The sequence below is a fragment of the Xenopus laevis genome, chromosome 1S (genome assembly GCF_017654675.1).
Source record: "Xenopus laevis strain J_2021 chromosome 1S, Xenopus_laevis_v10.1, whole genome shotgun sequence".
Taxonomy (NCBI): domain Eukaryota; kingdom Metazoa; phylum Chordata; class Amphibia; order Anura; family Pipidae; genus Xenopus; species Xenopus laevis.
This window is the reverse complement of record NC_054372.1, coordinates 126,641,657-126,665,064: the sequence shown is the minus strand read 5'-3', so window position 1 is coordinate 126,665,064 and position 23,408 is coordinate 126,641,657. Positions and strand designations below refer to the sequence as shown.

Genomic DNA, 23,408 nt, shown 5'->3' with positions numbered 1-23,408 from the left:
GTAGAAAAGGAATAATGGTCTTGGGCTGGTTTTCAGAGGTTTCCAGAGTTTGGGTTAGGATTCTTGGTTTCAATGAAATCTAAACTACAGGCTCCAGTGTACAGTGATATGCTTGACAAGAATGTCGAGAATTTCAGTAGGGGTTTGCTGAGATGGAAATGGAAGAATATGGTTTATGGGTGAATGCAAACAAATACCACCAGCAATGGTTCAAAAACTTGTGAAAAGTTTTCCCAGAAGAATGAAGGCTGTTACAGCAGCAACGGGAGGACCAATTTCATATTAATACCTTATCTTTGGGAATATGATTAGGGATACATTTAGCCATATATTTTTCTGTTTTGGTAAAGTTTTCTTTACCTTAATTACCATAGTGTTACTCATTGTGGTTCCTAGCACCAAAAAATGTACCTGTAATAACGTCACTATAACTCCAATTAAAAAAGAGTAATGTTTAGGGACATATTGACCATGATAACAGTGCAGTGATGCTTAAAAGAAATAATTTTGTTTCTCAATAATAACATCTGATTTTTTTTTTTAGAACATGAACAGTCAGTACATGAGGGTAGAGATTTTTGCTTTCGAAACCTGCATATTGAAAAATTTTTGGGAAGAGAGAATACAAAAGCAAACGGAAGAAAGAGAAAATGAAACTGCCAGGAAACAACGAAGTGCTTTACAGAGGTTAGTACAAGCAATTGCAGATTTGGAGGACATCCACTGATTTTTCTTAGGACAGTGTGTATAGCTAAATTTATGAATAGAAATTATTGAGGGTTTGCTTTCAACAATATATGTCCATATAATTCTATCCATAAGTAGTGATGGGCGAATTTGTCCCGTTTTGCTTTGCTGAAAAATTTGTGAATTCCTGTGAAATTTGGGAAATGGCGAAAAAATTTTGAAACGCGTTTTTTGACGCCTGCATTACTGGCTTGACAGTTTTGATGCAAGCGACTATTCTGCTTGCGCGTCCAAATATTTTTGATGCTGGCGAATTTTTTCTGCAGTTTCACAAATGTATTCGCCGGAGGCAAAATGCGGAAATTCTTCACAAATTGGCGCCTGTCAAATTTATTCATCCTTCATAACTATCCATACGGTAATAATGGAAATATTTTCCTTTGGCAAGATCATGTGGCTCCTACTCTAATGATGGGGGGCTCATGCAGACCTCTTGGTAGAGGATAGCATCCATGGCCTATGTGGTCATTACATGATGGCATTTAACAGCGTTCACAATCAGCCATGACCTGCCTAGGATCAGTGTGATGCCATCCAATTGAAGAGCAAATAGATGATATTGACTCATATTTAGCTTGCTTTATACTGATCACTTAACAGCAAAACATGGCACACAGCTGGGTAATATCTGAAAAAGTTGTATGATTTGACTATCAATGATAAGACAGAACAGAAATACAGATTGAACACAAGCCTTATCCTATCTTTCATGGTGTCACTAGTCTCCACTGTTCTTCTTCATGGGTTAAAAGATTACTTGATGAAGGGGAATACCTCTAAAATGTTTTGGTTAATTGGAAATAAGGTCAAAGGCTATTGTTGAGCCTGTTAATAATCCCATGTGTAATTAATTAAATTAAAATCACACCTTCTGCACAAATTGATATTCTTAATCAATTTGGGATCAGCAGACAAGTTGAAGTCAATATTTTGATCTGCTGCACCCAAGACCACAATTACAGTACACCCTAAAGAGATTATGGAAAGGGAAGAAAACATATTTATAATAAAAGGACAAGAAGAGAGAAAAGAAAAAAATAAGACTACATAGTTCTGAAGTTTGCCATAATTCACATATATCATCATAAGCATTAGTTTAGCTTACAAACTATGTATCATTCTAATGCTAATGGAAGTTAGGGGGAAGTGTCCATGGCTCACTAAAATACATTACCCTAGGTCTGTGCTTGGCACCACTGCTTCTTCTGATGAATTGCGCTTAAGTACATGTATTGACACTTGAGAACCCTGGAGCGACCTCCTCTTTCATGCAGCATGGACAAGTATAATATTGAGGTATTGTTTCCTGAAGGATGGAACACATATGGTATCAGCTAAAGGCTTGGATTACCTATAATTTCCATTTTAATAACATGTATGACATTTTTTCATTGGCATAATATCTCACAATGAATTTGTCAATTTATACAAGGCTAGTTTTCCAAGATTGTCTTTGAAGAAGTTGGGCAAATGACCTGAAGGCTTAATTATAAAAGTACTTTGCTAATGCTTTTCTGCATGAAAGGAAAACAAGAGATGGCTATTAGTAGTTATAGAGCTAGATCAGGCTTTGGAGAGAAGGAGGGAATTCTGGCAGATAAATTTATAGCAGCTTGGATGGGAGACAGAACAGAAGCCAGACAGCTAGCTATATTAGTCTTCGTAGTATTGTTGTGACTGTAAACTTATTGTAACATTCTGTTCTCTGTTTAATTATCCTCTTATTTAGCACTCTGAATAAAATCTGCACTCTAGATCTGGTTACTTTATTAATTTATATTCACTCACTCAAACTTGAGTTTGCTACTTCTAATTCACATTCATTTGTACTAAGATTGACAGAAACATTGCATTTTTAACCAGTAAGAAAATTCTAAAACTGCATTAATTTCCAATTAATTTTCCAATACTGAGGACACTGAGGGAGATGAAATAAGAGGTGCAAAATGTGATATATCCTATAGCAACTCTGCAATAGGAAACATGCACTGGCCTACTGTTTAAAATGAACCATCTTGGTTACTATACCTAGGGGAAATGTTGTACCCTTTTATTCATTTGTTCCCCTTCAAATGAACTGACTGGGACACATGCACAAAAGAAACAGGCACCAAGCATGTTAATGTATCCCAATTTAAAAAGGAACATTTAATTATAACACATAAAAATTATGTCTTGGTGTATAGGTAGCATTTCTGAATGGGGTTTTATACAATCTTTTTTTTTTTTGTCAGGCTAATGTCAAAAACGGATTACCTCCTGTAGATGTGCTAGAGCTATAAATGATATTTGACCAATTTTTTATTAACACATATATATTATGTTTTCTACCTTCCTCTCGATCAACTAGCAGTAAGGCAGGTTTTATTTAGAATTAAAAGGTTGAACTTGATGGATGTGTGCCTTTTTTCAATCTAACTTACTATGTTACTAAAGCACATTGCATTCTCAAACTGCTTATCAGTTATGTGAAATGGCCCACACAGCCCTAGAAAATGTAGTACGGCCGTTTGTATAGCTTCAAATTATATTTCAATCTATGTATATTAAAGGAACAGTTACACCAAAAAACTAGTGTTTTAAAGGAATAACACTATAACGTATTGTTGCCCTGTACTAGTAAAATTGGTGTTTTTGCTTTAAAAAAACACCACTGTAGCTTATTTAAACAAGCTTCTGTGTAGCCATGGGGGCAACCATTTAAGAACACAGAAATACAGAAGATAACAGTTAAAGGAGCAGTTCAGTGTAAAAATAAAAACTGGATAAATAGATAGCCTGTGCAAAATATAATCTAATATAGTTAGTTAGCCAAAAATGTAATCTATGAAGACTGGGGTGAGTGGATGTCTAACAGAACAGAACCCAATTTCATGCTTTTCAGCTCTCTAACTCTGAGTTAGTCATTGACTTTAAGGGGGGCCACATGGAACATAACTGTTTAGTGAGTTTGCAATTAATCCTTAGCATGCAGCTCAGATTCAAAAGCAACAGTTATAACCCATGTGCCCTCCCCCACCTTCTCAAGTCACTGATTGGTTACTGGTTGGTAACCAATCAGTGGAAACCAAGAGAGCTGTAAAGCAAGAAATTGTATTCTGGCTATTACGTTAGACATTCAGTCAGTCTAGCTTTTATAGATTACATTTTTGGCTTAGTATATTAGAAACATTTTTATTTTATTTTACACAGCCTATATATTTACCCAGTTTTTTTTTTATCCCGAACAATTCCTTTAAACCCTTTCTTTACCACAGTGCTTATCTGTGATCTGCTGGGTATCCTGTGTCTTTTCTCCTTTTTTCCAGCTTGAATGGTTGCCCTCGTGGCTACACAATACTTTGTTTATATAAACTATATTAGTCTTTCTGAAGCAAACACAACAGTTTTAGCAGCGCAGGGCAACAGTATATAATATTTTCATTACTTTAGAACACCTTCATTTTTTGGTGTTATTGTTCCTTTAAGTCCTATAATATTTTATGCTAGTGGCCCTTAAATAACTTAAACAATATATCTAAATATGAAAGCTGTAGCATACACCTAAGAAAAATCAGATTGCTTCAACGTCTCCTTTCAAAAGTAATGTACTGAAAAGCTGAGCAGTTACAAAATCATTTTTTAAAAATGCAGCAACAATTTCACCCTTTGTAGACATGAAGGGAGCAGGAGCATGCTTTATAATGCAAAGTGAGCATAATGCTACTAATCCTCCTGCTGCATTGGGACATTGAATTTGGTAGCGAACATAATCAAAGTAAAAGCAACATATTTGTTACTTCCAATCAAACCACTGGATATTCGGCTCTAAAACCTGGTTTTAATCCCAGGTATGGCGTCAAACGCACAGACAATAAAAAGTGCTTTATTTAGAATTCATGGAAATGAAGCAGAACCAGTGTGCATTGATGAGAACTAACATCACTCTTTTAAATCCCCCCGCCCCAGGAAAGCATGTCACTCTCCCTTGCACAGCTACTACATCATATTCTCTCATCATCAGCTATTTCTTTGTATATTTATGTTGGCTTCCTAGCAAATCTAATGCTAATGTATTACAGCATTTGAAGAAGTCTCTTGATATAGTTTTATTTCAACTGGGTTCCATAAATATAAATAGAAAATGATAATAAATACTGTTGTACATATGAAAGAAGTAAATGCCCTCTAGGGCTCGCAAGTGCTGAACAAAAAGAATACAGGGATTTTACATAAGCTGACAACAATGATCCACACCAATAAACTTAATTAATCTTCCAATAAATCCACAGCATTCTAAACATGCAACCTGTGCTACTCAACATTTTATTTTACCTAGTGGGAAAAATATGTTGTCTCTTGCTGCTTTAGTCACAAGAACAACAAACAATTAATGGAAAAAGCAAAGCAGAAAGCCAGTTTAGAAACATTCCTGTTGCACTCTACTTGAGGTTCTGGCCTATTTAAATGCAGAATGATAGCTTATGTGGCAACAGGAACTTTTATTTTGCTTTTGTGCTCAGCCTCAAGCTGATCTCTATGTACTAAAAGACAAATCACAGAGGAGAACTATAGTCGTGGTGAAATGTGCTGCCTTCAGCACCAATTACTTGTGACCAGAATATGTGCTTTATTCTTAGATTTCAGCTATGGGTGTTGCAGTAGTAAATAGTTGCACTTTTTCACAGCAAAGATGTCAGTTTAGGGTCATTAGAGTGAAAAAGAATTAAGTGGTTCCATTGGAAAGGAACCTGTCATCCTGTTACCAGAATTTCTTTACTTACTTTATTCTAAGGCAAAGTTACCGGTTACCATGGACTTGCATTGAAAGCCTTACTGGTATAATGACTCCAAAGAGATATAAAATAAGAATGACTGTCTGCACAGCAGTGAGTGCATCTTTGGCAGAATGGTTCATTGAGTGGCTCTAGTTATTTTTGTTTTGGTTTAATAAATACAGAAACATATTCATAGATATATTTCCAACTCGTCCACCCTGTAATAAAAAGAAGCACCAGCTGGCATTGATATGGGCATCAATAATCTACTATTCATGTTTTCTAACCTATTCACTTAATATCTAGGTCAACTCAGCACCTAGTGGTTCTTTATTATTTTAACATTGACTATTATTATTATTATAACAATTCAAGCAACTCAAGTGGTATATATATCATTCACTGAGAAACTCTGAACTAGGCAAGAGATAAGGAATTGCTTTAGGGGAAACAAAAAAAACCCAGTAAAGTGGTTTTTAGACTTTGTAGAGTCTTTTCCAATATAATTTAGTATATATAGAAGTTTCAACAAGCTTCTGGGATTCTGAGAGACACTGGTATTAAACTTCATAGGCAGGTTAATCCATCTCTGGATGTCTTTGGGGTAGCCACTGTGCCAGTTAAAGAGAAATACCTTTTAAAATGTATATATTTTTATATGATTAATACCTTATAACCATTTCATGTCTATTTCCATTCTTTGATTTATTTCTATATATTTCATTTCTAGGCTTCGCAATGAATGGGCAGAGAGACTGAATAAAAAGATGGAAGTGCCAAAAACTCAAAACAATTCGTGAACATCATTTTTTCTTTATAGACTATGGATTCCTGGAAGAGTCTACCAAGTAAACATGAATGATTGGTTCATTCAAATGAACACAATCATAATCAGTAATTATTTTTCTTTTCCTTTAATTTCCTTATTACTCGACCATGGAGAACTTTAAAAAATGTGTGGAAATAGGCTAAGAGTTTTATTATATAACATTGTGATGTACAATAATATATACATTTTATGTTACTAGTTGGTATAGGGGATGGTATAGTGGGGTGCATTGTAATTATGATGAATAAACTATAAACAATGTACATGTTTCTTATACTGTATAATTGCATTAAGTGTGAATTTTAATGTTAATGTTTAATATATAATAAATGGTAGATAATAGAAACGAAAAAGCATTATACATATCTAAATAGAAATCCAAGACAGAAATGGAAATTAAAATAGTGTCATATCATTCCAAGTATTCTGTTTGTCCATTAATGTTTTGTAAACATTTTTGTAGCCTTTTTCAAAATTCAGTGGGGAATTTGGAGCTCCTTAGCTCTAGACAGGGCCACTTTAATTCATGGACATTAGGGGCAATTGGCAAAGGCCTACCAAGACAGGGAGGGATATCATTAGTCCTATCATCTGAAATAAGTTTGTTGTAAATACCCTAGAAATTGTGACTCCTCATTTTCAGCGGAAGAGCTGTACAACATAATTTCATTTTATTTTTTTAATTTTTTTTTTAAAGTTCTGGGTCTGAGTTGGAAGGACTGGTTAGGGTCAGCTTGAGTTAATGGATGTTAACCATTGCATCACCATTGCAGAGGTACAAGCCGACCGTCCAACTACAGATATGGGACCTGTTATCCAGAATGCTCGGGACCTGGGGTTTTACAGATAAGGGATATTTTCGTAATTTGGATCTTCATACCTTAAGTCTACTAGAAAATCGTGGCTGGTTTTGTTTCCAATAAGGATTAATTAAATCTTAGCTGGGATCAAGTACAAGGCACTGTTTTAATACTACTTGTACAAAAAAAAAGCAAATAGTTTTTAAAAATGTGGATTATTTGGATAAAATGGAGTCTATGGGAGACGACTTTTCCATAATTCAAAGCTTTCTGGATAACGGGTTTCTGGATAGTGGATACTATAGCTCTAGTAGAAACAGGAATCCCACATTGAGATGGAACCTTCAACCTTATTCCCTCTGAGCAAACAACAACTTCTGGTCTGATAAAGTTAACATATCACTAGACCTAGAAAATGCACACAAATGGCACTGCAAAGATGAATGAAATGATTTTGTTTCTCTCTCCTTCACTGCAAACTCTGGCTGGATAGAACTAAACAAAGCAGCAATTCTAAAAAGTTTTGTTTCTCTGTTCTTATCCCATTACTTCTTACAGGGGGCAAAATATTTTTTTTTTATTGTTACATTTTTAACTATAAAACTATATACATTTATATATACATTTATTAAATATTTTTTTTATAGTGTAATTTGCACTGTGGTCTGTAGATGGCAGCAACCCCTAAAGTTGCCATACAGTAGATATCCCCTGGGAAGTTTCTAGGGTAGAGGAGGTCCTAGGCCCTGTAACCTATACAAATGTGGGTGGAGATGTTGGTAGAACCATTCAATGTCAGACTGGGATACCAGGGGCCCACCAGAAAACCTTGGGTTGAGGGCCCACTTTGCAAACTTTTATACCTCCTCTCCTCACTCAGTCTCTTTATTCTCCTAGTCTCTTTTCTCTACATACTATACTCTATACTTCCATTATTAAGCCTCTTTATTCCAATAAAAAAATAGAGAATGACCATGAAATAGGCCAAAAGGTTAGAAGCAGGAGGGCCCACTGACACCTTGGCCAACCGGGAGTTTTCCTGGTATCCCGGTGGGCCAGTCCAACACTGGAACCATTTGTAGCAGATGAGAGACCCAGGTAGAGCAGGCTGTTCTTGGATAGTCTAGCTATGGGTAGGTTAATCTTCTAATAGCTTGCCTTGGTGGTAAGAGAAAGCTTGGATAGTTAGCAACAGCAACTGTAACTCTGTCAAGGAGATTAATAAGTAGTGTAAAGATTTAAGTGATTTTATAACAGTTAGGTACAACTGTTTGTAAAAGTAGTGTTAGGGAAGCATACGGGTCTACCAGTAGGGGCAGAAGAAAAGTGTGCATTGTGGTGCTAGACACAACAGAGAAAGCAGGGAGAAATAATACCTAAATGGGGTAAGCCCATCAATTTCACTTTTAAGGCAACTTCAAGCCATTTGACTGTATGCAGGCCACAGTGTGGCAATGTGAGTATGGTCATTTTAAATGAGTGAAGACAAGGAAAACAAGACTGGAGAATAACACTAACAAGGGCTGTCATTGCTGGGTAATTATATTTATTCACAACTAGTGATGGGCAAATTTGCGCCGTTTCGCTTCGCCCGAAAAATTCGCGAATTCCGCGACGCCTGCGCCCGTTTTTGACGCCGGCGTCCGTTTTTTCCAAAAAATTTTTTTGACGCCAGCGAATTCGCGCCTGGCGAATAAATTCGCCCATCACTATTCACAACTGAGAGGGACTGCCATATAAAATGCTAGACTTTTGGCTTACCATTTCAAGACCTTATACACTCCCTGAAGACCCGCCTGCCTGCTCACACCCAATACTTCCACCCCAGCAGCTCGAGGGGAGGAAGGGAGGGGGATTTGTCTACCAGTATAGACAAAGCAGACCCCACAGTCAGGGTCCCCTATCCCCACTTTCTCTATAGTTATACCATTGTATAAACTGCTTCTGTCAATTGAAACCCGTCCATCATGTGCTAAATAAGTAAAGATGTGCAATAATGGCCACAATGCAGAACTATGGTGCAAACATTTTATTGTTTATTAACCACATCAGTATGTACAGTATATTCTGTTCACAATAAACACCGTACCCAGCTTTATTTCAATTAAACCATTCCATTTATGTCTGACTTACTTATATGCACAGCACAATATATTTCTTCCAGACAGATATGGATTCTACAGATATGGGGAACAGTTATTTAATAAAAAATAATTGCATATAATAAATGTACATAATTTAGAAAATAATAAAGCCAACATATAATTTCTTCACTATCATTTCATAAGAGGCGTACCAAATGATCAGTTCAAACCCCAACTATGTGAAGTGATCAGTAAATATTAACCCTGCACAGCTGTCTTAATTGGATATAGGTAAAACAAGTTAAACCAATATGTTGTATTTGGTTATTTGGTTATTTACAGGAAATATTCATAATGTAGGCATACAGTACCATATTTTAACATGGCATATGAGATATGACAGGGGTCATGTATGGGCCAAAGTGATGAAAGGGGTCTGTTGGAAAGGACATGAACCTTCAACAGCTACCACAGGTTATACAGATGCAGCCACTTTGGTTTGTCTGTTTGACACAGAATAACTAAACACAGATATCCCATTTATCTCATTTAACACAGAAAACTGCGTCACAACATCCCATCTAATTAAGGCATTCACCATTGTTCACAATGGTGCTTTGGTATGCTAATGGAAAGGTTAAATGCATTAAATGAGTTAAGATGACTTTAGATAACGCAGTTTCTTCAATTAACCATGAGTCATGACGCATTTATCTCACAAATCCAAGTGGCTTCATCTGTATTACAGTGTCTGACTGGTCCACCAGGATACCAAGAAAACTCCCGATGGGCCAAGGTGTCAGTGGTCCCTCCTGCTTCTAAATATTTGGCTTATTTCATGGCCATTCCCTTTTTCTATGAGAATAAAGAGGCTAAATAGATGGAATAATATGTTATAGCATGGTAAGAAAAGAGAAAAGGAGAATAGAGGTTGACTAAGGAAAGGAAACAAATAATAATTAGAGTGGGCCCCTGGTCTAAAGGTGTTTGGGTGGGCCCCTGGTCTAAGGTTTTTGGTTGGCCCCTGGTGTCCCACTCTGACACTGGGTTACAGGGATGTTAATGATTAAATCTTTGTTGTGTGGCTTTCATTGGTCTTATGCTTTGCTGATGGTTGATGTTCTTATGTTTGATGTATATTCATGTAAATTTGTTAATAAACAAGTTGCAGCCTTTTTCACCCAAAAGAAATTGTGTGGTATGACATCTTTTTTACTAAAGAGGGGAAGGCATTTGGTGAGGAAAGGGACAGTTAATTGAGGATGTCCCTGAAATGGTAAGAAGAGCATAAAAATTAATCCTGCGACAGACTTTGTAAGCTCCTGATAACAGTCCCTGTTCACATTACGAATCATGATGCATGCTGGGAGAAATGCACATGACCCCTGTTATGTGGAAATGCACTGGCAGAGTGAAATTCGCCATTGAAGGGGACTTCCTCTCCTAATAAACTGACCGCCCACCTCTCTATAGTATCCAGCATACAGTGGCCCAAGATTCACCCGTGCTTTCTCACTACAGCTCTACTAGGCTCCCACTAACCTAGACCTTACACACTCAGTTCCCTAACTGGTGCACAATAGCCCCAGGGCTATTCACCCCTTGTCAGGACTCTGCTCTAGCAACCCCAACTACCTCTCGCTTCTAGAGTGAGCTACTGACAACCCGCTACCTATCTTATCTATTCCTCGCAAGGACCAGGTACCCACCTGGTCTGGCTTGGTAGTGTCTGTTTCTCCTTATGATTAGACCAAAGAAGAAGTACACAACTCCTTATATAGGCTCCTGTAGTCCTCTATGCGCCATCCTTATGTGCTTGATGCTCTAAATATTGCTCCTACATGCAAAGTTTTCACTCTGAATATTGCAAACTAATTAAACTTGGAAAAATGATTTTAAACCTCCTTATATACTGCCTGACTCACCACATCCTGAGTAAATATGTCAACAAAATATATAATATTTATCAAATGCCAGGAAATCAAAGGTGATGTTCACTGTTATTTGAATATGGATTGGTATCATCTATTATGTGCAGCAAACAAACAAATAAACTAACGTTATACTAGGACTAATGGCCCTTCAAATATATGAGGAATGGAGGCGTCAAGAAGTAAGCAAATGGCAGAAGAATCTAATTCTTCTGTATGCCTTTACCATTTGTAATACAATTTCTATGGAACTTGCTAATGTTACTTCCTGAATGCATTACTATCTTAACTGACAATGGCCTTATTTGGAAGCTGGTTACCATTTATATAAAAAAAAATGAAATAAATGATAAGGACACAGTCATGAAAATGAAAGATTTTATTTCATGAGTGCCGTTTTGTAAAAGGCAATAACAGAAATATAATAATGGTCATTTGAAAACAATAAGTATTTTATAGAGCTACATTAAACTAGGTAATATGTGTGACTGAGAGATGGTTTGTCTGGAAGAATCAAGCAAAAGTTTCATTTGTCAGAATAACCTGACCCCTGTGGCTGAGATCTCATTGAAAACGAATAAAAGATACATAATTTTCCTGCTGAAAAAGTAAACAATTTGCTTTGCACATATATATGGCCTGACTCCCAGTTATTTGGTTTCAGAAAATACACAAATAAAAATGCCTATTGACCAATGTACTGTATTTGAAGCAAGAAAATATTGTCATTGACTCCAATGCATGTTGTGAAATGTTGCTGTTTCATACCTCCCAACTGTTTTCTGCAGGATAATCTGGATTTTGACAGCTCAGCTAACAGTCCCAGGTTTTTTATTAAAAAGCCCAGAGTTTCCTTTGATCTTCTGCACTGATAGCAGAAAAAAGATAACGTTTCTGAAACTTAAAGTGAAAGGCTTTTTGGCAGAGAGCCCACGATACTCAGCACCTGTACTTAGATACACTTGTAAGAATTTAAGATAAGCAACAATACAATTGTAACTAATTAAATAAGCAAGGTTCCTGGGAGAACTGAGACTCACAGCTTTAGGGCTGGACTTCCATTGGATCGTCTCCCGCCGACAAAATGCATTTGACAAGTCCAGTAGAGTCGCACGCATGAAAATATAATTGGACTGAATGAAAAGACGGAGTTAATAACTACACGGTCCAACTGTCAGATGAAGATGCTGCTTTATGCATCCAACAGTCATGTCGCGTCAGATATAATGTAGTTGTTACCTCCAACTTTTCATTCAGTCCAATTATAATCTTCACACGTGCGATTCCATCTGTGCTTTTTGTCGGATTCGTCAATCCGAAGAAAAACGCTTGTGGAGTCCAGCCCTAATGGTCAAATTCACCTTCATTAACAAAGTTGTTAAAAAACATAAAACATGGCCCTAAATCACTCTCATAGCCTGCCAAATTTTGTAAAATGGACATGGTAATTAGAGGTGTGGCCATAAAATGGGTGTTGTCAAAAATGTCACTGCATTATGCGTGTCAGATCTTTTTGTCCCTCTTCACTTTTTTCAAATATTGGGAGGTATGCTATGTCACTATTTTTTTCTGTTGTTTTGCACCTTTTTTTAATGAAGCAAAACAGGGTTTGGCTCATCGCTACTGCTGAATGTATTCATAGGGGCAGATGCAGTGCAAAGACCTTGGCAATTCATTTATCCAGGAAGACAGGATGCAAAGTGCACAAAAATGGCAAAGTACCGTATATACTCGTGTATAAGCCGACCCGCGTATAAGCCGAGGTACCTAATTTTAACTAGAAAAATTGGGTAAACTTATTGACTCGCGTATAAGCCTAGGCTGAGAAATGATGGACTGGGAGACTTGGCACTCTATTAATAAATACCCCCAGAGCTCACAAAAAGGGTGAGGGGAGAGGGGAAGGGTGGGAGAGAGGGAGGAGGAGGAGGATGAAAGGAAAGCAATGGCAGGACAAAGAACTGAGAGGAAATAGAAGAGGGAGAGAAGAGCAGGAGAACATAATAAAATAAAAGCAATACGGAAAAATAGAACAAAGAAAGTTCTAGTCACTTGTATAATATTGGCTCCATTTTATTGCTGTACTAATTAATAATAATAATAATAATAATAATAATAATAAAGGGACTGAAGAAAATAACTTTGAACATGGGACACAACAACTCCACACAAGTCAGGGATATTAATATAAGTGGATTTATATAGAATAACTGTCTTTTTCTTAAGGTGTAACTCCATCTCCCGGTATCTCTACCACATAATGCGGCTGTAAGTGCATTGTGGGAGTTGTAGTGTAGTTTCAAAATCACTTAAGACAAATTTTATACCATTCAGTGACTTTAAAAAACCACCATTGGACTGCCAGGAACTCGTTTTTATTGTGCGGTAAAAACTTTGTGGGGGTTTGTTCATGTATAGTTATGTATAGTTATATTAAATAGCAACTACACACCTTGCTCTTTTTTTCAAACGGCAGCAGTAAGCAACTCTCTCGCTAGCTCCAAACAAAAGCACCAAGTGAAAATCTGAAGCAAATCACAGAAACCAGGTCGCCATAGCAACCGAACGCTCCAATGACGCACAGGCCCCAGACTCCTCACCCAGCGGGCTGGGAGCGCAAACTTCCTGCTGTGCGAATTTGTGGGCGTGCATCGCAGCGTGTACTTCCTACCGTAGATCACTTTATAGAACAGCAGTGTTCGTCATGGATGGTCACGGACGTCAGCTGCCTGCACCACTACATGTAGCGCACTTGTAGCCTCCCTCCACCGCCGCCGACGGGATACGGGACAATTCCGGGACAGCCAGACAAAAACAGGTCTGCCTGTTTTGCAGCCTTCTGCGTATGACCCGCGTATAAGCCGAGGTAGAGTTTTTCAGCACATTTTGGGTGCTGAAAAACTCGGCTTATACGCGAGTATATACGGTATGCCTTTTTGTTTGCATTTTACACAGCAAAAAATGTCTTTCATGTTTTATTGTTTTCATGTGTTTTGATGTGTTTCCTAGAATGTGGAAGTTATGTATAGACACTAAACACCTACCTGAATGTTGTGACTGTTTTGGACTGCACTATTCAGTGAGGTGTGAGAGTTCAGAAGCAGTGGTGGGCTCTAACACCCTTCCCAATTATCATTGCCTGTTGCAAACTACTGGGGAGAATAACAGTTTGGACAAGTTGTAATTGTTAAATTATGAAACAAGCAACATTTGACACTGACCAGAATATATAGTTTTGCTAGATTTTGCATTCATATTTTAATTGCACAATTCAAAAGTTTTGACTAATGAGCAAATTGCTAAGAGCATGCTAGCCCATTTATAAATTTGTATTAGTGCCATTGGTTTCAGGTGGGCAAACAACCAGAAGCAAGCACAGTGCAGGTAAGCATATGATTACATAAGCAGCAAGCAGTTAGTTAGACTTTACTACACTATTTCAGGACACTCTCTACATTCATTAGGAGCAGTGCCGGAACTAGAGGTAGGCAGAGTAGGCACGTGCCTAGGGCGCAAAGGTGGAGGGGCGCCAGGCACGTACTTACTCCTACCCCTAGTCTGGTCCCTTCTCTGCCGACCGCCCACTTGTTCCCATCTGTGCGTCAATTCGCATGCGCAGAAGCGTCTTTTCGCGCATGCGCAGAAGCGTCTTTTCGCGCATGCGCAGAAGCGTCTTTTCGCGCATGCGCAGAAGCGCTCAACAAGCCGGCGCAGAAGCCGGGCAGGCTGCCTAGGGCGCCTGCCCGGCTTGGCCCGGCTCTGATTAGGAGGTTCATTGTTAACAGGAAGACAGGCCTCACAAGTTTACGGACAACAGCAGTACTTACCTGAGGCTTATGAAGCAGCGTTCTAGTCTGCGGTGTTTAGAGAGTGGGCGGGGCCATCTCCACTTGCTATAGCTGGCAGTTGCACAGAAATCACTTGATTATACTCAGCTGGTGTCAGCACAGACAGAGGAATAATCGGATTTGTCTTCATAAGCAGGTAACCAAAAGCAACTGCTGAGGTTAATCCTTGATAAAGGCCCCAAAGTGGCCGAAACGTTGGAGACACTGTGAGATTGAAATAAATTATTGAATTCTTTGGAAAACGGACTACCTCCACCTTATGAAAAGACTGTTGAGGGAGGCAGCTGGTCATAAACCTGCCCCCATTAAAACATAAAAGAAAACAAAAGTAAAAGGAGGCAGTAAGGTTCATGCCCCGAGCTAATTATGCCTAAACTGGCGCCTTACTCGCCCATCCGTAAAAAAAAATGGGGTATAGGGGCCACATACCCCACTGCCACCGGACACCGTCTGGGTAGGTCAGGAGGGCACACGGATGGGGGGACAAGCACCTGCCACCAAATGCTCTGACAGCAATACAGGAAAGCAACTGAAACACAGGCAGAGTAGCAAACATTACACACCAGTGCCTTACCTGATCTGGAAGCTGAAGCTCAGACAACTCCTAATATGAAGTAGTGTGCTGGGGAACAAAAGAACCTTTGGACCTAAACCCCTGTCCCTAGGACGCCTTGTGGGCAAGCCTGCTGCTTTCCCAAGGTTAAAAAGAAGATTTTGCTTCCAATGGGAACAAAAGCAAAAGAGAAGGGAAAAAAATAAATAAAAAAAAAGACGTCGGTGAGTGGGTGTGGTTGGCTTTTTATAGGCTTGGGGAGGGTCCTTCTAATAGGAGCAGGGAGGAGGGGCTATCCTGTTGAGTACTGACATGGAGTTCGTCTAGGGAAAAAAAGCTTTTCAACTTGCAGGCAGCAACTATATCTTACAAATGTGAACAGGGTACTCCTCTGTATATTCAGCTTGAACAAAAACTTTTATCAGGGAACAGGCCATATGAAAGGAAAATTGCAATGATAAATCATTTTTTTCCTGACAAAGGATGAATTGGCATCATTAGGTGGTAAATGAACTATTGAAAGAAAAGACCATTCTGACATAAGAAAAATTTTACAGACTTGTGGCCTTATCATAGCCAGCCATATTTCTTACTCTATAGCTTGGTCTCGCTAAACAGTTATTTAGCAATAAAAGTAAAGTGCCCTCATTTTAGCTGTCCATGTCATCAAAAATGCAAATTTACAGAGAAAAAGACAGGCTGAGCAAGATGTGGTTGTGAAGAATAGATTTTTTGAAATAGCTATCTATAAATATTCCTGCCTCTGACTACACAAAATGAGATTTCCTTTCAGCTAATTAACTTGCGCTTCTCTGTTTCATCTGTCATTTATTATTAATTAGCACACTTACATTCTGTGACGAAAGGTTGTTCCTATACCAGTGAGTGTTTAACAGAAACCATGGGGAACATGTGGCTATCCATCTGTTGCTGGGCTAGAAAGTAGCTTAGCAAGGTTTCCCAGATCATAGTGTTTTTATCAGTCAGAAGCTGAAAACGGTAAAAGAAAGTTAATCTAAAATTGAGTTTTAGTTTGATGTGGATAGTGGTATATCATGTATATTAATCATGTATGGGTGTATGGGATGATACACTACCTGCTATTAAAAGATAAGTACACTAGTAGTCACAGAGGAGTTCAATGACAATTAAATATGGTACGAAGCTGCTAATAGGCCAAGATCAAATCAGGGAGACAGTCTAAAGACTCAAATCATCACACAAAAGAAGGCAATTTTAGTTCTAGATACAGTCTAGGTTTAATTGAGAGGACAACCCTCCTGTTTTGCTTATGATTCTCTGAGTCTCTTTGAAATTATTTACACACCATACTAAGCAGAATTTATTGCAGATAGACAGTGTAAGAGAACAAGATAACATCACCTTTTGAGCAATAGTGAGCAAGTGAGCAACTTCTTCTGCACCAAGCGACACAGAGATCCTGTTTCAGCCAGCAGAGAAGCTTCAAATGGTGCGCAGGGGCCCTGGGCAGTATGCACATTTACTCCACAGTAGATATCTCAGCCAACAAAATGGAGACCCCCAGTTTTATATGCTCTAGTAAACAATGAGCTCATATCATTATCAAAAACCGCTTGGAACCCACTTCAACATAATCTCTTTCTTCTGATGCTCAACAGAAACTGTTCAGGCTCCCATTAAAAACAACCGAAACCAAGAGCATAACTTTTAAATGCTATTAGTATTCAGTATATCCTGGCTATACTATATTCTGTCCCTGGCAATACTCCCAGGAGAAGTTGCAGAAGTCATACACATATTAGGAACTAATAGGAGTAATAAACATATTAGGTCATTGAATAATTGAGTTAATTGTCTTACACAAAACAATGGGTTACAAATCTGTCCTATACAAGATAGTCGGTTCCACAGTTCTTTCCAACAAAGCTGCCTTATACAAGATACAGTATTTCTATCAAAGTATTACCCTGAGCCACCATTGATAAAACTCTCTCATTACACCAACCTACATAAAAGAGTACAGAGGGCGATTGGAAAGATTTAAAAAAAAAGCTGTAAGAATAAAAAATCCAACCTGGATGAGAATAACTTGTAAAACTACATAAAAAACCTACTAAATGATATGACCATAGCCAACCCAGTGTAAAAAAGAGGTTAATTTAAGACAGGTGCCAAACAAGAGTCTTAATAGATATGTTACGAAGGCAGCAACGTGACATTAGATCTATTATCAGCTTTGCAAAGATGTGCAACAGGCATAAGATCTGATTGAAAAGATGCACTGGGTGGTTTCAATAGAATGAACTTGTTGGAAAGCAGCATTGACAGAGGACCAATAAGGAAGCACTGAGAAGTACTATAGACTCATAACAAGGATGAATGAGAAAGCAGAGACAAACAGTTAATATTTATGTAGATTTTGTAGCACTTACATGTTGTTTGAACATACTACAATGAGAATCCAAGGAGCATTAAGGCACATTAAGGCTATAACTATGGGATTGTCACACATCTGCTATCCACCACTGATAGCAGTCACTATATGACATTTTCGATAAATCGAAGGTTGTTTTTCACTGTAAATTTTAAACTATAATGTGTTATATAAGGGATAACCCACCTCTACAGTGGAAAGAAAAAATATTACAAGTCAACATGAGTTCTGTGACTATAAAAAAAAATGGTGTCATAGCTGTAATGAAATTAAAGGAACATCTTTCAACACTGATAACATTGCATTTGTTTTGGTTAATGATTTTTATTCCATTCCACCCTTAGGGTCACATTTACTAAGGGGTTAAGGGACATCGCCAATTTACTAATAAGCGCAGGCATCAATTCTCTAGTGAAAGAGATAGGTGCTAGCGATCATTCGAACTCCATGGACGTTACTCCACAAATCCACTAAAATGCAAATTTTACTGAATTTTACCTCGCCACACTTGTCTTCGCCAGCTCAGACCAGGCAAGTATATATATAAGTATATATTCCTCAATCTTCTGTCACTTACATCATGTTCTGTGAATGGAAAATGCATCAAAGTTCAAAAAACGCTGGCAGAATTTTCCTTTTTTCCTTTCCGTAATAGGCTGCAAAAGTCCTTAAATTTTTTTTTTAACCGGTTTCCTCCATACAAATTTTTAATATGGAACATTAACTTCACAGTGGGCTCATGTGTAGGGCATTTTAACAACCCTATTCTCTTTATTAAGGTTCCTTGGACATGTCTAATGAACAGAGTAAATGTAAAGTATTTGCTCATACAACTTTAAATTTCCCGCCATATGCAAATTAACCTGAGCGCAAGATCTGTAGCGAATTTTTGATAGGCGGAAATGAACGCTATCGCATCTTCAAGATCAAATGCTCGTAATGCTAGCAAAAAGTCGCCAGCATTCAGCGCCCACATCAAGCTCCGGACTTTAGTGAATTGGCATAGTCTGAGCGAATTTTCGACTGGCAAAGTATACAATAGCCTTAGCTGATTATGAAGTTCCATCTGTGACTAAAGTGTACTATTTAGGATTGCTGCTTTAATGGTGTAGTATTCAAGTCAGCGGCTTTATGAAACAGAGCGAGAATTTAATTCCAGCTTCTTTTAAGATCTTTCTATTTGGAATGGTTTTGTGGCAGTGCCCTTGGTATGTCACAAGGGACTACCTGCCAACAAACTTCCCCACCAGAGAATAAAGCTTCATTGGTGTAATAGTTAGGGGGGTGCTTTATAAGAAGCATGTTAACAGTTCAATTCCAGCTTGTTCCTTCTTCTGACAGTGACTTTTGTTGATTAGGAAAAGCTTTCTCCCTTAAACCAGTCTCTCAATGTGTGGCGTTCATGGTGTGGTGGCTAGGTTAAGACCATGGTTCTACATGAAGGACTATCTGCCTCCAACTTTGCCTAACCAATCATAGAACTTCTGTGGTGTAGTCTTTAGTGGAGATACTTTATAAGACAAAGGTTCAGATATTAAGAAGCCTGAGCTTTCATTTTTCTGCTTCTTCCAACATCTTTTATTCTGGGATGGTTTGCCTTCAACACATTTTATAGAAAAGAGTTTCCATGTCCCTAATCCCTATTTTTGAAAGACCACTACTGAAGAAACAGGTGTTGGAGTACAACCAAACATGTAGAATAACTTTGATAAAATACAAAAATATAAAGGTCTGGGTGGGAGCAGAGTAATACAAGGCTATAAGATTAAAGCAAGTGTGAGTAATGTGGTCAACTTGCTTCACACATACAAAAAGTACACCCAATAGAATACTAAATATTTCCTTCTGGGGTCCCAGAAATGATAGGGTCCCCCAAATCTGTACTGCCTGCACCCCCACTAGAGAATGCCACTGCAAGGACAAATAATATAGTAAGGCTAAAAGGAGTACATTTTCTTTGTGCACATCGATACGTCCACATATTTTAACAAAAATTATTTTGAAATCTATCCTAAAAAAATAACTCAAAAGGAAAGATTTAACAACTTGCTCATTATGTCATCACATAACTAAAATTGCACCAGTAAAAAGAATGTGTTCTATAGTCAAGCTTGTTTATAAAAATGGTATTGAACATATGAAAGTAATTAAGCACATATCTTTTCCTTTTATAAATCAATGCCCTTCGTTATCTCATAGTACAGGCATCTCCTCTATGTATCTTTGAACTGCAACACCCTTGTATCCCTGGAATCTCAACAGCAGCTGGAGAACCATGAAGTGAACAGCCTTGAATTTAGTATCTGTAAGCTGAACATTGCTTCAGTGTTAAAGAAATACCATATATATTCTTTTTATGTATTTTTTTTTTAAACAGGAAGAGTGAGAAGATGTAGAGCTTGCAGTCTAATTAGATTTTTTTCTGAATAAATAAACATGTCTATATTCTTTAATTAATTACGGCAATTGCGAATATTTGTAACAAAACATTTAAATATTTCATCTTTGCCATATTTCTATTTGAGACCTTTAAGTTTCCTGCAGATTTTAAGTTTCCAAACTCTGGAAATACTGATAATCTACCTTTTATCAATTTCCATTAACAGTTTCTATATGGTTTTCAGTGCATCTACATAATAGTAAGTTGCTACCCCAAAGCCATTGAAAGATTGTTGATTTATAAAAGTATGGTGTCACGTGTGCTTAACTCCTGGTTGTTACTTTTTAAACACAAGTCAGTCTCCTCCTGGATCAATTTAAGGTACTCCAAAGAGATGTAACTAAGCTGGTATGGAAAGTCTCTGTACCTCTAGTTTGCTATATAAAGCCTACAACTATGGTAAACCAATAACATATTATTATTATTATTAATATTATTATTATTATTAATATTGTTATTATTGCATGAGTGGGACCAAGAAAACCAGTGTCAATGCTGGGAAATCTAAAACTGGGGCCTGTACTGTATTTCAATAGCATTTACATTTTCAACTAATTGTAACCATGGCTGAGTAACAGATTTAAACATAGGTTTGAACTGGTCCCTTAATCTTTGTGAGGTTCGGTTGCCATTTAATCCTTTATGAGCCATGCTCCACATATGCAGTTTACAATAATTCTGCAGTATTGAAGGTGTCTGCACTATTTAGCAATCCTGCAATATGCTTTTGCTAATTATTTTGTTTTTATATTTACTAGCTTACAAATTAATTTACCTTCAACCCAAACAGCACAGACCATGGAACAGCTTATGTCAAGTTTTCCCAGTCCTCATGAGAAGGTTTTCTGTTGATTTCTTGAAATCCATGCTTTGGAAACTTTCCAGCAAACCTGAGATAACTTTGTTCAAACAACCTACACTTGGGTACCTTATGTCATTTTTCACCATCTGTTTAGAGTTTTCTGTAAAAAAAAAAAGTTTTCTTTACTTATTCACATAGTTTGAGTTACACAAATAAAAAATAAGGAGTTATATCTGAATAAGGCAAAAATAATTTATGATATTGTAAGACCAGAACAAATATCTTAAAAAAAAAGACAGGAAGCATTATGTAGTCAACTGCTATAGGTGGAAAATGTGTCTCTCAGGGGTCATATACTACATATAAGCAGGCACTGTTTACCTAAAAAAAAAATAATGTGTATATGGCTTATGCAACTATATATGACTATAGTGAAATGGAGCAGCACCTTTTCTTCTGAGCTATAAGTTTTATCCAATTTTTGCTCCGAATGAGACTCAAAGACCCTTGAGTGCAGGCCCTCACAGCAGTATGGAGGCAGGGTGTAGCGCAACTGTAATCTGTAATATTTCCATAGAATGGGTGCCAGTCGTTCTTAAACCTTAACTATAGATCTTATTTATTAAAGAACACAGTTCACATAGGAGTTTATCAGGAATAAGCAATAACAAGGAACATTCATGGATAGGTTTATACTCACAGCACCCAGGGGCAATCCTGGCCCCTCCGCTGCCTGAGGCAGCGTGGTGTTGCTACCGCCCCCTCCCCCGTGCGCTCACCTTTTTGTGCCGGAGGGGGTCTGTGGGGTCCACGAGGGTCAGCGGAGAGGGCCAGGACGCTAGCGCAGAGAGCATAATTGCACTCTCTGCGCTAGAAGAGCCAAATTTCCGGTTTTAAAAAAGTACCAGGAGCAGAATGTTTTGCCGCCCCTGGTACCTAGTGGGGCGTTGCCGCCTGAGGAGAGTTTCTCAACTCGTCACATTGGCGGAGCGCCCCTGACAGCACCAGTTGTCAGAATATATCCCCACAGGGTAAAAGAGAAAATACAGTGTAGACAGAGGTAATCCCAACTTTTAGCCTTTATCCTAAGTGGAACTCCAAGGGTGCCTCTTTAGGTCCTAGCTCTGACACTTAGTCCCTTCTTCGGTGCAATTAGTACCCAGGATCCCAGTCCCACTCACACTCCTCAGTGGAGCCTGTGCTGCTCAGCTAAATAATCTTTACTATCACTCCTAGAGTTACATACTAAAATTAGAAGCCAATCCTTACTAGACCTGACCTGTCTAGGATCCACTGTGTGTTCAGGTTATGGAACTGGCAAATTGGCTTCTGAGCACAAGTATGCTCAGCTTACTTTACTGGCCCGAACCCGCCTGACCTGCAGGTAAATCTATATTTATAGACTCGCTCCCACCCCTTTTGTGACATCACTGTGGGGCAGGGTGGGTCTATAAATAGAGGGGGAATGGCAGGTTGGGCCGGGTACGTGTTGGGGGGGGGGGTTAGGGTTGGCTGCGGGTCAAGAATTTAAGTATATCATTACACACTGCCCCCTTGTTGCATAAGCACACCTTGACCCAGGAAATGGAGCCTAGCTTCTGTATAAATGAAGGGGCCCTTTAGTTGCCAACCTGTAGGGGACTGAAATATCAATGAGAACTCTATTTATTAGTCCACTGCTAGGGACTAGTTGGGAGGGGGCGGGCTAGGATCAGGTGCGGGTCAAGAATTTCTAGACCTGCACACCACTTAGTGGTGCCACACTACCCCTTGTGGCTAAACCATACCTTGACCCAGAATTTGGAGCCGAGCTTCTGTATAAACTAAGGGGCCCTTTAGTGGCCAAACTGTAGGGGATTGCAATATCAATTAGAACTCTATTTATCAGTTCCCTACACTAACACAGTTTTTTCCATTAGGCCCTAACCTCTTTCCAAAAAGGTTTGCTATGTTTGCTATAAACCCATGAAGTATAATCAAAGTGAATTACCTGTGTAGTAATGTAGGCTGGTGATGTTTACTTGGAATGTAGTTATCCTGAAAGTAATGTATGTATATGTAAAGATGAAGTAATTTTCATGGCCTAAACTGTTAAAGCTGTTAAAGTATACGATCTAAAACCAAACAATAAATAAATGTAAACTCCATCAGAATGATCATGTATGCACTTTTGTCATTTAAATAATGTTTTGATTTTGAAT

The 23,408-nt window shown here is 38.2% G+C and overlaps 1 protein-coding gene across 1 annotated transcript; it reads left to right on the top strand.

The window, feature by feature from the left end:
• Positions 1–547: 547 nt before the first annotated feature.
• LOC121398711 (protein FAM240B-like) lies at positions 548–6,565 on the top strand. The gene is made up of 2 exons (XM_041577674.1): positions 548–687; positions 6,235–6,565. The coding sequence occupies exons 1-2, from the start codon at positions 548–550 to the stop codon at positions 6,302–6,304; spliced, it is 210 nt and encodes a 69-aa protein (XP_041433608.1). The 3' UTR covers positions 6,305–6,565.
• Positions 6,566–23,408: the final 16,843 nt, after the last annotated feature.